This window comes from Ictidomys tridecemlineatus, chromosome 7 (genome assembly GCF_052094955.1).
Source record: "Ictidomys tridecemlineatus isolate mIctTri1 chromosome 7, mIctTri1.hap1, whole genome shotgun sequence".
Classification (NCBI taxonomy): Eukaryota; Metazoa; Chordata; class Mammalia; order Rodentia; family Sciuridae; genus Ictidomys; species Ictidomys tridecemlineatus.
In genome coordinates, this window is record NC_135483.1 from 160,507,638 (window position 1) to 160,522,177 (window position 14,540).

The 14,540-nt window shown below is 34.4% G+C and overlaps 1 protein-coding gene across 4 annotated transcripts in view; it reads left to right on the forward strand.

Annotated features, from left to right (window-relative positions):
- Slc39a10 (solute carrier family 39 member 10) overlaps window positions 1-14,540 on the forward strand; it is a 128,737-nt gene that overhangs the window by 98,128 nt on the left and 16,069 nt on the right. For all 4 annotated transcript variants that reach the window (XM_021725751.3, XM_040294627.2, XM_005324355.5 and 1 more), the window contains 4 exons: window positions 3,308-3,477; window positions 4,523-4,711; window positions 12,849-12,969; window positions 14,062-14,430. In XM_021725751.3, coding sequence (XP_021581426.2) covers window positions 3,308-3,477; window positions 4,523-4,711; window positions 12,849-12,969; window positions 14,062-14,430 — 849 coding nt within the window. The remainder of the gene's footprint in view (window positions 1-3,307; window positions 3,478-4,522; window positions 4,712-12,848; window positions 12,970-14,061; window positions 14,431-14,540) is intronic.

The window sequence follows — 14,540 nt, forward strand, 5'->3', positions numbered from 1 at the left end:
AGCTCTATTCACTTTTATTCAGTCTTTTTTCTCTCTTCCTCAGAGTCAGTAATTTCCAATGTTCTCTTTTCAAGTTTGCTGGTTCTCTGTTCTGTCTGCTCAAACCTGCCTTCAAACCCCTCTGGAGTTTTAATTTTAGTTATTGTTTTTTTCCACTCCAGAGGTTCATTGGTTGGTTTAATTTTATGTAAGCTTTTCCATCTCTTTTCATTGATTACTGTTTTGTTTATATATTGTTTTCTTGATTGACTCTGTGGTTAAAAAGGCATTGTCTAGTTGACCTTCCATCAGTTTTTCCATATCTTTTGGGTTTTTTTTTTTCCCCCTTTTGTGCCATACTTTCCTGGTTTTGTGTAAAACTTTCTCTCCCCCTCTCCCATTTTGTTAGGTTTTGGCCATGCTGGGAGTTGAACCCAGGGCTTTGTGTATGCTAACAAGCACTCTACTGCTGAGCTACATCCCCAGCTCATTTTTATTTTATCTTGAGACAAGGTCTCATTGTACTGCCCATCACTGGCATCAAACTTGTGATCCACCTACCTCAGTTTCCTATGGGTGTGCCACCATGCCTAGCATCTTGAATATTAAATCTCACTATCTTTCCTTTTTTAAAAAAAATTTTTTAGTTGTAGATGGACACAACACCTTTTATTTATTTGTTTGTTTGTTTGTTATTTTTATGTGGTGCTGAGGCAAGCACTCTGCCACTGGCATGTGTGAGGCACTGGGCTCAATCCTCAGTACCACATATAAATAAATAGAATAAAAGTATAAAAAAATACAACATTAAAAAATAAATGAATAAATCAGTAACAAAGATCACCAGCTAGAAATTTGCAAATGTAGATTTTAATTTATATGAATTTTTTGGACGTTGATGTATAGACAGAGTTAAAATAAGTACCTTTATTGGATAATTTTGGTAACTAGTTCAAGTATATTTTTGGGTTAAATAATTCTAATTAATAAGAATTTCTGATAATTATGAGGAGTTACCAAGTTTGTTTGCTCTGTATATATTGTATACTTGGGGTCTTCTCTGTGGTTTTGGTGGTGTTCATCCACATGTGTTTACATTAATAAGTATATATAGTTATTTATTTATTCTCTTATAGAATATTTTGGAGTATATATACATTTCTGGTTTTCCCAAGAAATTTAGTGTACTTTTCTTTTTTTTTTTAAAGAGAGAGTGAGAGAGGAGAGAGAGAGAGAGAGAGAGAATTTTTTAATGTTTACTTTTTAGTTTTCGACAGACACAACATCTTTGTTGGTATGTGGTCCTGAGGATCGAACCCGGGTCGCACGCATGCCAGGCGAGCGCGCTACTGCTTGAGCCACATCCCCAGCCCAAGTGTATTTTTCTTTAAATTTGTAATTTAAGTTGCTTTTTAGGTTGTTACTTTGAGATAAATTGCTTCTAGATTGGATTATTGCCAAACTAAGGAAGATAGATATGTATTTGGAAAGAGAGAGTTATGTATTTATAGTTTGAGACATTTTATCTTCAGATTAATGTTTTTGTTTCCAGCCTCAATTTGTACTATTTAGAAAAAGTAACCACTTTTATTTCCTTTTTTCCCCTAATATGACTGGAGGTAGAGAGCTGTGATAGTTTTGACAAACCTTGGTTGGTTTAGTTGGCCAGTAAGTTTGTTGACTTCCAATTCTCATGTCTAAAATCTGTACCTCTGGCTGCCTCTCTGACCTATTAATATTATCAGGTTTCATCAATTTTTATTGTTCCTACCTGTGAACAGGGGGCAGAGTAACTTGGTTGCTCCTTATTTAAGTGAGCCTTTAGACTTTATTTGAATATATATTTTTCTTTGTGGATAGGGTTTTACCTCTTGTGCCTTATAGAGTAAGTGTTGTTGGGGGAATCTTGCTCTTATCCTTCAGTTTCACCAACCAGGAAGGGTTTTATAATGATATTTCTCTGACCCTGGTTCCTTAAAAATTGATTTCTACCTCCTTCCTTGCCTTGGAATATTTGCAAGGATCAAAGCTAAAGAATTTAAGTCCAGTGGTTAGAACTTCATATCTGGATGAGCTGCAAAGCTTCCATCAGCAATAGATGACCTATCGTTTTAATTCCATGATCTAATTTAGCTAATGAGTGTTGGCTATTGTGTGAACGTCACTGAATATTGTTACTAGTGTCCAGTGGATAAACAATTTTATTGATAAAATTCACTACTTAGTGGGCCAAGTCTCATCTCCTCACTGATCTATTTGTGTTTGAAATTTTTAAGTTATCTGAGGAAGAGATGCATTTTTCCTTTGTTCACTTATAATAAGAATTCATAAAAAATTCTTTCAGCAGACTGATAGTCCTATTAAGATTTGATTAGAAAAATAGTATTTTACATTAAAAGTTTCATGGAATTGTAATCTCTAGGGGAGCACTTTGAAATCAGTGAAATTTCCTACAGATGAATTTGGTAAAGAATTTTTAAAGGAAATATATTTCTGTTTTGGTTTAGGCTGCTAATACAAGTTGTAATCAAAATTTATAGCTCCCCAAACATTTGCATTTATTTCTGGTATCTTATTCTGCTTATCTTGGTAAAGAATTGTGAACAAATTCCTCTTCACCACAACACCTATTTATTTCAAAAGTTATTTTGTAAAAATGTTTCTCATTCTCAGTCAGTTATATATAGTAAGATATTTAAAAAGTGGTAAATTGTATAGCAAGCCAAATTGAAGAAAAGGGAATTCCAAAATAGTGTAGAGGAGAGAAGAAATCAAGGGGAAGAGCACAGAATTATCCTTTGGAACCATAAAGCGACCAGTAATGCTTTCTTAACTCTTCATGTGAATATCCTTCCACTTTGGGCTGATATGTTGTTTCTTAAACTTTTTATTAGAAAGATTCATAAAAATGTACATTAGATAGATACTTTTCACTTTAGTGCTCAAGGAAACTATTATAATTATATTCTTTAAATAAAGAGTTTTATTGTGTATGACTGTGCCTTCAGACAGTGGAAAGTTTATTTATAGTCTAGATATTATGAGCAAATCATAGCCTTGTGTCATTTTAAGTCACTGTTTCTAATATTGTGGGCCATTGAGGTACTATTTATAAGTTGATTTACATTTTTTTCTTTTATTAGGAGTTCAGGGTGGCTAAATGTTATGGTTTTATTTGTTTTTAAGAACAGCAATCCATAAAGTTTCTTAAAAAACATAGTCTGGGAAAGATAACCTGTCTTCCATGACTCGTTTATCTTATGTTTATTCTTCTTTAGGACTTTTTTTTCCATGCCATCATACTAATCTTGACAATTTTTCCCTACAGCATGGATTTGTGGTATCATTTCTATCACTGTCATTAGCCTGCTTTCCTTGCTAGGCGTGATTTTGGTTCCCATCATTAACCAGGGATGCTTTAAATTCCTTCTCACATTTCTTGTTGCACTCGCCGTGGGAACAATGAGTGGAGATGCCCTTCTTCATCTACTGCCCCATGTAAGAATTCTTTTTAACTTTAAAAAATTTTAAAATATTGAAATTAAAAGAATTCTTTAATAGCAAGCTGTTCAAATACTAATCTAGTATTTATGTTATGCTATTATTTATTGAATGAAGTTTGTTTTGTTTCATTTTCAGTTTAACTAGCAATATTTTTGAAAAAAAAATGAATCATTATGTTTTTAAGTAGAAGCTAGGAATGATATATCTGTCTATCAGTATACTATGAAAGCCTTTAGAAGAAATGTATAAGAGCTGTAATGATTATACATATAGCCAGGAGGTCAAAGTGGTGACCTGATGGGGTGTTTTGTTACTACTAAATTTGAGGCATTTAAGCAGTCATTATTCCCATTTGTAAAGGACTCATCACCTCCTTTTTTTATTTCTGGCTTCTTTGACTATAGTATCTAACTCTTACAGACATTTGAGTCCATGGTGTTTGCTTCACCATGAAAAGTATTACTTTCTGGACAAGTGATCGTGTAAAGTGAGTTAAATGAAAGTGAGGTAATCTCTAGGGGAGCACTTTGAAAACTAAAAGGTATTCAATACCTATGATCACACTGGTATGTGAAATCTGAAAGAGTTTATCTAATAGAAGTTGAGAGTGAAATAGTGCTTCCAGAGGCTGGGAGAATAGAAATGAGGGAAGAGATGGAGGGGTTGATCAACGGGTACTAAGTTGCAGTTAGATAGGAGAACTAAGTTCTGGTGTGCCATTACACAGTAGGGGACTATAGATAAAGTAATGTATTTATTTTTTAAAAAGCTGGAAGAAAGTGTTTTAGATATTTTCACCTTGAAGAAATGATAAATGTTTGAGGAGCTAGATAATGTTTGCCCTAATTTGAACATTACATAATTTATACATGTAATTGAAACATTACTTGGCACCCTGTTAATATGTACAATTTTTATTGTCAATTAAAAAGTAAAATTAAAAACATTTTTTTCTGTGTTCTCTATAAGATTCTAATCTCCATTGTTTGAATACCATTTCAGTTATTTGTTTATAAGTTTTCTTCATTCTTATTCATAGTCTCAGGGTGGACATGATCACAGTCATCAGCATGCACATGGACATGGACATTCTCATGGACATGAATCTAAGAAATTTTTGGAAGAATATGATGCTGTATTGAAAGGACTTGTCGCTCTAGGAGGCATTTACCTGCTCTTTATCATTGAACACTGCATTAGAATGTTTAAGCATTATAAACAACAGAGAGTAAGTACTTTTTATTATTTATTTTCTGAGAAAAATACTTAAAAACAAAAATCATCTTTTTCTGGATATGTGCTTTTCTTAATTATAATGATATTCTGTGTTACATCTTTCTCCCTTTTCTTTTTTTTGAGGTACTGAGGGTAAAACCTAAGACCTTGCACATGCTATACATAGGTTGTAGCGTTGAGCTTCTCCCAGTTCCACTATGAATAGGAGTGAAGAAAACTTATAAAAAATAACTGAAATGGTATTTCAGCAATGGAGATTAGCTATTTTTAGTCACTAATCTTCAAAGGAAAGGCTGATGTTGATGCCATTTTTTTTTAGTTACATTTATTTTGGGATTTATAATCAAGATATAACAGTCTGTTAATTTCTCTTTTATCATATCTAATTGATTTAAGTAGGATGGTAAAAGCTAGTCACCATTTTATGCTTACTACAAAAATGTCTAAATAGAAGAAAATTTTATAAATTTTAGATAATATTTTCAATGATGAATTTTACTGTAATATCTTCTAGTGAAAATATTTTCACATAGTACATTTAATCAAAAATGCCTCAACAATAGAAGAAGTAGTAGAAGTAAGAAAAGGTCAGAATAAGAGGGCTTTTGGAGAGAAATAGGAAGAAATGATGGAAATGGTCATTGTTTTCAAAGGTTATATACTATTAGAGAGGAAATGCTGGGACTATTTATTAAATATCCTGATTGTCATGCAGTTATGATGTCACATTTATGAGAGAAATCTAAATAACTAAAAAGAAATTTTCCACCAAAAAAGAAGTTCAGGGCTACTGCCATTTACTAAGGTTTAGCCTTCTTCTTATTCACATTAGTTCATATCTACCTCAAAAGTTTTATCCTGAATACAGCTCACTAGCATGTTTGAAACATTAACACTAATCTTTTTTTTTTTTAATATTTACTCATAAGTTTTAGGTGGACACAATATCTTTATTTTATACTTATGTGGTGCTGAGGATTGAACCCAGTGCCTGGAGCATGCTAGGCGAGCACTCTACCACTGAGCCACAACCCCAGCCCCTAACACTAATCTTTTAGTATATTCTATTTAAGAAAAACTTTCCATCAAAAAAAAAAAATCTTACATATTATTAACTCCAAATATATTTTTCCATGTCAAAAACTGTATAGTTTTTGAATACTGAATACTCTGAATTTTATACTTTTTTTATGTATATGATTTATTTATATAAATATGTATTTTGTTACCCCCTTGAGACAAAACTAGGTTTTGAACAGAGCGGTCCACTAGGATTTGGGGAAGTAATTCTAGTTCATACACAGCTGTGTAACTGCAACTCATTCCCTACCATTTCTAGTAGCTATTTAAATCATGGGAAATAAATCTTATTTCATATCTATAATTTCCTTTCACATTTCAGATTGTGTACTTAATTTTAGTTACCATATTTTAGTGAGGACATCATAATATTTGATTGCCTCTAAAGGAGGGATAATTAAGATGATGAGCCAAGAATGGCAAAAGGGAACCGGGAAGGATCAATTTAGGAAAAAATGAAAGAGATCTAACAGCATTTTGTTCTTGAAGGGTCATCTGAAAGGTGAAATAATCCCTAAAGCCTGGTAGGGAATAAGACATGGTGAGAAGGATACTGAGGCAGGAGTGGCTGGGGTGACACAAGGTTTCTCTAAGGAGACCATAGTATAATAATTTGGAAGAGAGGTGATAAGCATTTGAACTAGATCATGGGCAATAAGGAGTAGGGGAAGAGAAGGCAATTAAGAGGATTATTTAGATGAGAATCAGTAAGAGGACTTGATAATTGGTTAGATACAAAAAATACAAATATTTAAGAATTACTTTAAAATCATATCATCTCAATAAATGAAGAAAAATCATTGAATAAAATTCAACATCCGTTCATGATAAAAACCCTAAACAAATTAGGTATTAGAGGATCCTCCAACAACATAATAAGGGCTACATATGACAGACCCACAGCCAATGTCATACCGAAGAGGGGAAAGCTGAAAGTATTTCCTGTAAGATTTGGAACATTTGGATATTTTAGAGCGTTAGGACAGAGAAAGAAATAAAAGATATACAGATAGGAAGGGAAGAAGTAAATTATCCCTGTTGGCAGGTAATATTATTTCTATATGTAGAAATACCTAAAAGACCCCACCGAAAGATGCTAGAACTAATAAATGAATTCAGCAAAGTTTCAGGATACAAAATCATCAGTGTTGAACTTGCTGAGAAACCCATGTCCTATTCATAATAGCTGAAAAAAATAAATTTAACCAAGGACATGAAAGATCTCTACAGTGAAAATTAGAAAACATTTAATGAAAGAAATTGAGGAAGACACACACACAAACAAATGGAAAGACTTCCCAAGGTTATGGGTTGGAAGACTTGATATTTATAAAATGCCCATACTACCCAAAACGATATACAGATTCAGTGCAGTTCCCATCAAGATATCAATGATATTCTTCACAAAACTACAGAGGCATAAAAGACCTCAAATAGCCAACGCAACATTGAACAAAAAGAAGAAAGCTGGAAGCATCATAATACCTAATTTCACAATCAAGAACGTGAAGAGAGAGCCTACAGAATGGGAGAAAATCTTTGTCACCTGTACCTCAGATAGAGCGTTAATCTCTAGGATATGTAAAAACTTAACACACACACAAAAAAAACCCATGAAATAATCCAATCAATAAACAGGCACTTGCCTAGCATGTGTGAGGCACTGAGTTTGATCCTTAGCACCACGTAAAAAAATAAATAAATATCCATCAACAACTAATAAGAATATTTTTTTAAAAATGTGAAAAAATGTTCAATATTTCTAGCAATTAGAGAAACGCAAATTCAAATTACATTGAGATTCTATCTCACCCCAATCAGAATGCCAATTACCAAGAATACAAATAACAATATATGTTGGCAAAGATGTGGGGAAAAAAGTCTACTCATACGTTGCTGGTGGGACTGCAAATTGGTGGAACCACTCTGGAAAGCAGTATGGAGATTCCTTAGGAAACTTGGAATAGAACCACCATTTTGTCCATTTATCCTACTCCTCCCACTCCTCAGTGCATACACCAAGGACTTAAATCAGCATACTACAGTGATACAGCCACATCAATGTTTATTGCATCTCAATTCACAATAGCTCAGCTATGAAATCAGCCCAGGTGCCCTTTAACAAATGACTAGATAAAGAAAATGAGGTATAACACAATGGAATATTACTCAGTCTAAAGAAGAATGAAATTATGGCATTCGCTGATAAATGAAATGGAACTGGAGATATCATGCTAAGTGAAATAAACCAATCCAAAAAACTCTAAGGCCTAACGTTATTTCTGATATGTTCTCTCTAATGCACAACAAGTGAGGGAGGAAGAGAATAGAAATTCAGAGGTTTAGACAAAGGAGAATGAAGCAAAGGCAGGGGGGATGGGCACAGGAAAGACAATAGAATGAACCAGACATAATTTTCCTATGTTCATATATGAATACACTGCCAGCAAAGTTCCACATCGTGTACAACCACAAGAATGGGATCCTAATTTGAAAAAGTTATACTCCATGAATATATAATATGTCAAAATACACTCTACTGTCATATATTTCTAAAAGGAAAAAAAGAAACTCATCTCCTTTGCTACCCATCATGGCACCCATGCAAGCAACCCACTCAAATCTCAACCATCTGTTTTTTTTTTAACAACTGAACCACAATCAAAAGCTCTTCTTAATCAAGTTTCTGCTATTCCCCCATAGCATATCCAAGAGAAAGATCTGTGCTGTGATCTGGCTTTCTCCTCTTCACCCCATCCTGCTTCATTCCCTTTACCCTTTATTGGTGTTCTCTCAATAAAGCTTTTGTACCTGCTAAATAAATAAATAAAGGGAAAAAAATAAAACCTATTTCAAGACATACTACAAAACAATAGTAACCAAAACATGGTACTTGCATGAAAACACCTAGACCATTGGAACCGAATGGAGATCTAGAAATAAACCTACACATCAGTCAACTGATTCCCGATAAAGGCAACACAAAACATATATTGGAAAAAGGATAGTTTCCACAATAAATGGTACTGGGAAAATGACATTCATATGCGGAAGATTGAAACTTGACCCCTATCTCTCATCCTATGCAAAAATCAACTCAAAATGGAGCAGAGACCTAAACATAAGACCCAAAAGTATGAGCCTGTCAGAAGAAAACATGGAGATACTTAAAGACATTGTTATGGACAATTGTTTTTTTAGTTATGACCCCAAAAAGCACAAAAATCAAAAGCACAAAGAAGTAAAAATTGAAAAATGGTATTACAGCAAACTGAAAAGCTTTTGCACAGTGAAGGAAACAACAGAGGAAAGAGATAACTATAGAATGAAAGAAAATATTTGCCAACTATTCATCTGGCAAAGGATTAATATCCAGGATACATAGGAACTCAAAATAACACAGAAGTGGTCTAGTTTTTAAAAAGGACCAGGATATAGGTACATGAAAAAGAAAAAAGCTCAGCATCACAAGGAAATGCATATCAAAACCACAGTGATAGGGCTGGGTATATAGCTCAATGATAAAGCACTTGCCTAGCATATGTGACACTCTGGAGATCTCTGCACTCTCGTGTTCATTGTAGCACTATTCATAATCACCAAGAAAGAAAAACAACCTATGTGTCTCTCACTTAGGTGAAAAAAGAAATTGTATATATACACATATAGAAATTGTATGTATACATGTGTAGCATATATACACAATGGAATATTATTTGACCTTAAAAATAGTGAAGTTTTGTCATTTGTGATAACATGGATGGAGCTAGGGATTATTATGTTAAGTGAAATAAACCAATAACTCAGGCATAGTAAGACAAGTAGAATTTCAGAGTTCACACATGTGGAGGTGGGATGGGGGTGGAATGATGAAATGTTGGCCAGTGAATACTAAGTTACAGTTAGATAGGAATGAGAAGTTCTGGTGTGCTGTTGCACAGGAGGGTGACCATAAATAATGTACTGCACATGAATTCTGTAAGATCTTTTCATAAAGAAATAATAAGAGCTTGAGGAAATAAATATATTTATCCTTATTTAAACATTATATAATGTATCCATGTATTGAAACATAACACCATATACTATATGTACACTTTTTATGTTTTAATAAATATTTTTAATTGTAAAAAATGGACATATGACATGAATCAACTTCTCAAGAAATACATGAAAAAATGCTTAAGTCACCAGGGAAATATGAATCTCAATTACTTTGAAGGATGGGCATGTAACTCATTGGTAGAATGCATGCTCAGCATGCATGAAGCCCTGGGTTCAAGCTCCAGCATCACCAAGAAGGAAAAAAAATATATATGTTATAATGAGTTATCCCTGTTAGAATGGCTATCATCCAGACAACAAAAATGACAATTTCTGATGAGGATGTAGAGAGAAAGGAACTCTTCTACAGTGTTGATGGATAAATTAGGACAGCCATTATGGAGAACAGTATGGCGTATGGCGGCTCCTCAGAAAACTAAAAATAGATGTACTGTATGACTTCAGCTATCCCTCTTTCAGCATTTATGCAAAGGAAATGAAATCAGCCTACTAAAGAGATACCTGCATGCCCATGTTTATTGCAGCACTATTTACAATAGCTCACATGTGGAATCACCCTAGGTGCCCATCAATAGATGAACGAAAAAGAAAATGTGTATACACAATAGAATGTTGTTAAGCCATAGAAAAGAATTAAATTGCTATTTGCAGCAAAATGGGTAGAATTGGAAGACATTATGTTAAATGAAATAAGCCAGACACAGAAAGATAAGTATCACATATTCTGTTGTGGAAATTAAAAACACCTGCTTGATCGTGAAATAATAATTGCCAGACGTTTTGCGGAGCAGAGTGTAGGACAGCAGGTACCACAGCACAGTTGGATGGAGGAGTGAATCTGTGTTCAACAACACAGGGTGACTGCAGTTCACATGAACCTAGTGTATGCTTTATGAAGATCTAGAAGAGAGAAGTTCACAGGATTCACACAAAAACAAGGAGAGGAAAATGTTAATTTCTCCAATTTGATCAGCGAGCACTGTGTGCATGTTTTGAAACTGAACCCCATTAATATGTACAATTAATACATGTTAGTAGAAAAAAGCTCATCACTGTAATAAAGTATATATTGCAATATATGTAAAGAAGTTAAAGTCCTAGTTATTTTCTCCAAATGTGTATACCTCTAACATTGAAGCAGCATGTAGTATTAGGGACGGTGTAGTTACCGGCAAGTATAGAATATAGAATATAGTTCTGACTTTAAGGGATAAATAAGTTGTTGTTATTTTTTAATATTTATTTTTTTGGTTGAACACAATATCTTTATTTATTTATTTTTATGTGGTGCTGAGGATTGAACCCAGGTCCTCACTCATACTAGGTATGAGTGCTCCACCACTGAGCAACAACCCTGGCCCTAAATAAGTTTTTTTTTTTCTCCATCTTATTTTGGGCCCCAATTTACTGGTGAAATTAAATACATTTTAAAAGGGAAGAAAGTTGATGTAAGAGAATGGAAGTTCCAAAACATGACAGCATTTTTTGTAAATTTGAAATTGTGGAAAATAAAAAACTGAAAGGAAAACCTTTGGTTGGGTTGGGGCTGGGAGAGGTCTTCATATCTAGGAAGGAACTCTTCAAATGTATCAAAGGAAAGGATTTGATAGATAAATCACTGCCTGTTCTTTAGATGAACAGGACAGTGAGTACACTACTGGAAAAGGGCACAACTTTTTTTTGAAGAAAGAGAATTAATTGTATTTAAATAGAACAGATACTTGGCAGGCTTCTCAGAAGGATCAGTTTGTGTATTGGAAGGGAGCTTTCAGACTGGCTGCTGGGCTGGTCAGGGTAGAGCTGAGAGGTGCTTCACTTCTCTCTTACTGCTCCTCCACCTGATGTCTCCTCAGAGTCAAGATTAAACTACTTCACAGGTTTATGGCTGGCCTCACTGAGCAAAAGCAAAGGCTTCCTGGCCCTTTTAAGACTAGTCCTGGAACAGGCACTGACTACTTCATTCTATCAATCAGAATAAGTCAGAAGGACAGCCAAAGTCTAGGGCAGAGGATGAACTCCACCTCCTTACTGAGTACAGCGGAATAGCCATACAGGAAGGAGGAAGTGGGTGGTAGCTGTCTTTGGAGACTGCTTCATGCGTAGCTAGCCATATAAGCTCACTTAAGCAGTAGTTAGAAGGCTTAAGCGCCTGACACATCATTATAAAGCCTATAAATAAAACCAACAAGAAAATGCCGCACCATATAGTTAGAACCTCTGAAAGAAGTGAACTACAAATTTAGGATCTACCTGAAGTATGACTCTTTTCATTATGGCATAATCAGGGCAATAAGAAATTGCATCAAGCACAGAGTAAAATTCAAATGAATAAACTTTAATTTTTTTAAAACTTTTCTGTTGTATTTATTACTGTGCATTGTATTCTTTAATGTAGATTAGCTTAGAATTTGTTAAAATATGAAAGTTTTAAGTCAAGCATTTTGGTACATGTTTGTAATAGCCACTCAGGAGGCTGGGACAGGAGGATTACAAATTTGAGGCCAGCCTCAGCAACCTAGCAAGACTCTTTCTCAAAATAAAAAGGCTCGAGATGTAGCCCAGTGGTAGAGCAACTCTGGGTTCAATCCCCAATACCACAAAAATCAATCAGTCAATCAGTACACACATTTGGTTGGATTTTTAAAAAATATTTTATTCATTTATTTTTTAGAGTGAGAGAGAGAGAATTTCAATATTTATTTTTTTAGTCTTTGGCGGACACAACATCCTCGTTTGCATGTGGTGCTGAGAATCGAACCCGGGCCGCATGCATGCCAGGCGAGCGCGCTACCGCTTGAGCCACATCCCCAGCCCTGGATTTTTCATCTATTTAGATCCCTTGATTAACTCTCAAATTTTTTTTCTTCTTTTCTAAGTGATTTATGTATAAAGTTAATACCAGTTGTCCCCAATAGGTGTTAACAAGGTGATATTGTTGCTAATTGTGGATACACATTTTACTAATATCAGAATTTTTCCCCCAGGGAAAACAGAAATGGTTTATCAAGCAGAGCACAGAAGAATCAACTATTGGAAGAAAGCTTTCAGATCATAAATTAAACAACACACCAGATGCTGACTGGCTTCAACTCAAGCCTCTTGCTGGTATCAACAGTTCTAACTAAAGAGAAACTCTTAAAATATAAAAATTGCGTCTAAACTGCACCTGTGTTGTTTAAAATTTTTTGTCCTGTGGCTTCCCTAATACTAGTTTCTAAGCTGTTTTTCTTAAATGTAAATATTTCGTGTGTCTTATGATTTGTTTAGTTAATTTCACCCTTATGCTGAAAGTGGGCCAAGAACATTATGGGGCAAGAAACATTTTGCACTTCTAGCTTAAGGAAAAAACATTTGAGGAAATCAAAGTCTTTCTAGGTAGTAAGTTAGTGTTTTACTTCTTGACAATGTGAAATCTCTATCTTTTAAATGTGATTGGTTTAATGTGGAAAAAGGAAAATTGCCTTTGTGCTTAAAGGAGCATGGCCTTAGTCTTTATTAAAATCTGCTCTGTTTGTATTCTGACTGTTGTAGGTGATGAGTGAGGTAGCTTAGTTTTCAGGGGAACATAAAAATGTTTTTTAACCTAATTTTTCTCATTTTCTGTTTCAACTTATTTCCCTGATGGTATCAATGATTTTCTGCAAAAAAATTAGCAGTCTTAGAATCTAATGGTATAACTCTGCCCCAGAATACAGTTGGGAAGTATCAGGGTCATAAAAAAAGAGCTTTGAAAAACTAGTTGAAAGGTCATCCCCAGTTAAGAAAAAAGTTCCTTATCACATGTTTCTCCCCTGCATGGGATTCTGAACTTCATTCTACCAATGATCTTTCTCAGTAGCATTGTCATATAGGTGGAGCATTGAGGGATATAAAGAACTTTACCATCAACTAACTGTATGACTTGGGAAAGTTCTGTAAATTTTATTTGTCTTTGTTTTTTAAATAAGAAGTGGCTAGAGTGAGTTACCACTAAGATTCCTTTCTCTGAACATTTTGGGTTTATTTTATCTAGTTATTTAGTTGATGAGTTTCCAGAAACATTGTTTTATGGGAATTGTTTCTAAATAATTTTAGGGAACTATATTTATCAGACTTATATTCACTTAAGAAATGTTCATTGCATTGCTGTTCTGTCTGGGTTTAAAAATGAGCAAATATTCATGCATTTACTTATAAAACATCTCTCCTATAATTTAGGAACCGATGACTCAGTTGTTTCTGAAGATCGACTTAATGAAACTGAACTGACAGATTTAGAAGGCCAACAAGAATCCCCTCCTAAAAACTACCTTTGTATAGAAGAGGAGAAAATCATGGACCATTCTCACAGTGATGGATTACATACCATTCATGAGCATGATCTCCATGCTACTGCACATAACCATCATGATGAGAATAAAACTGTGCTGAGAAAACATAATCATCAGTGGCACCACAAACATTCTCATCATTCACATGGTCCCTGTCATTCTGGATCAGATCTGAAAGAAACAGGAATAGCCAATATAGCCTGGATGGTAATCATGGGGGATGGCATCCACAACTTCAGTGATGGGCTGGCAATTGGTAAGTGGACTATACTTGAAAGCTGGGTTATAATTTTTGTTTTGTTTTTTTTGCAGTATTGAGGATTGAACCCAGGACCTTCCATACTGCTAGGCAAGAGCTCTACCACT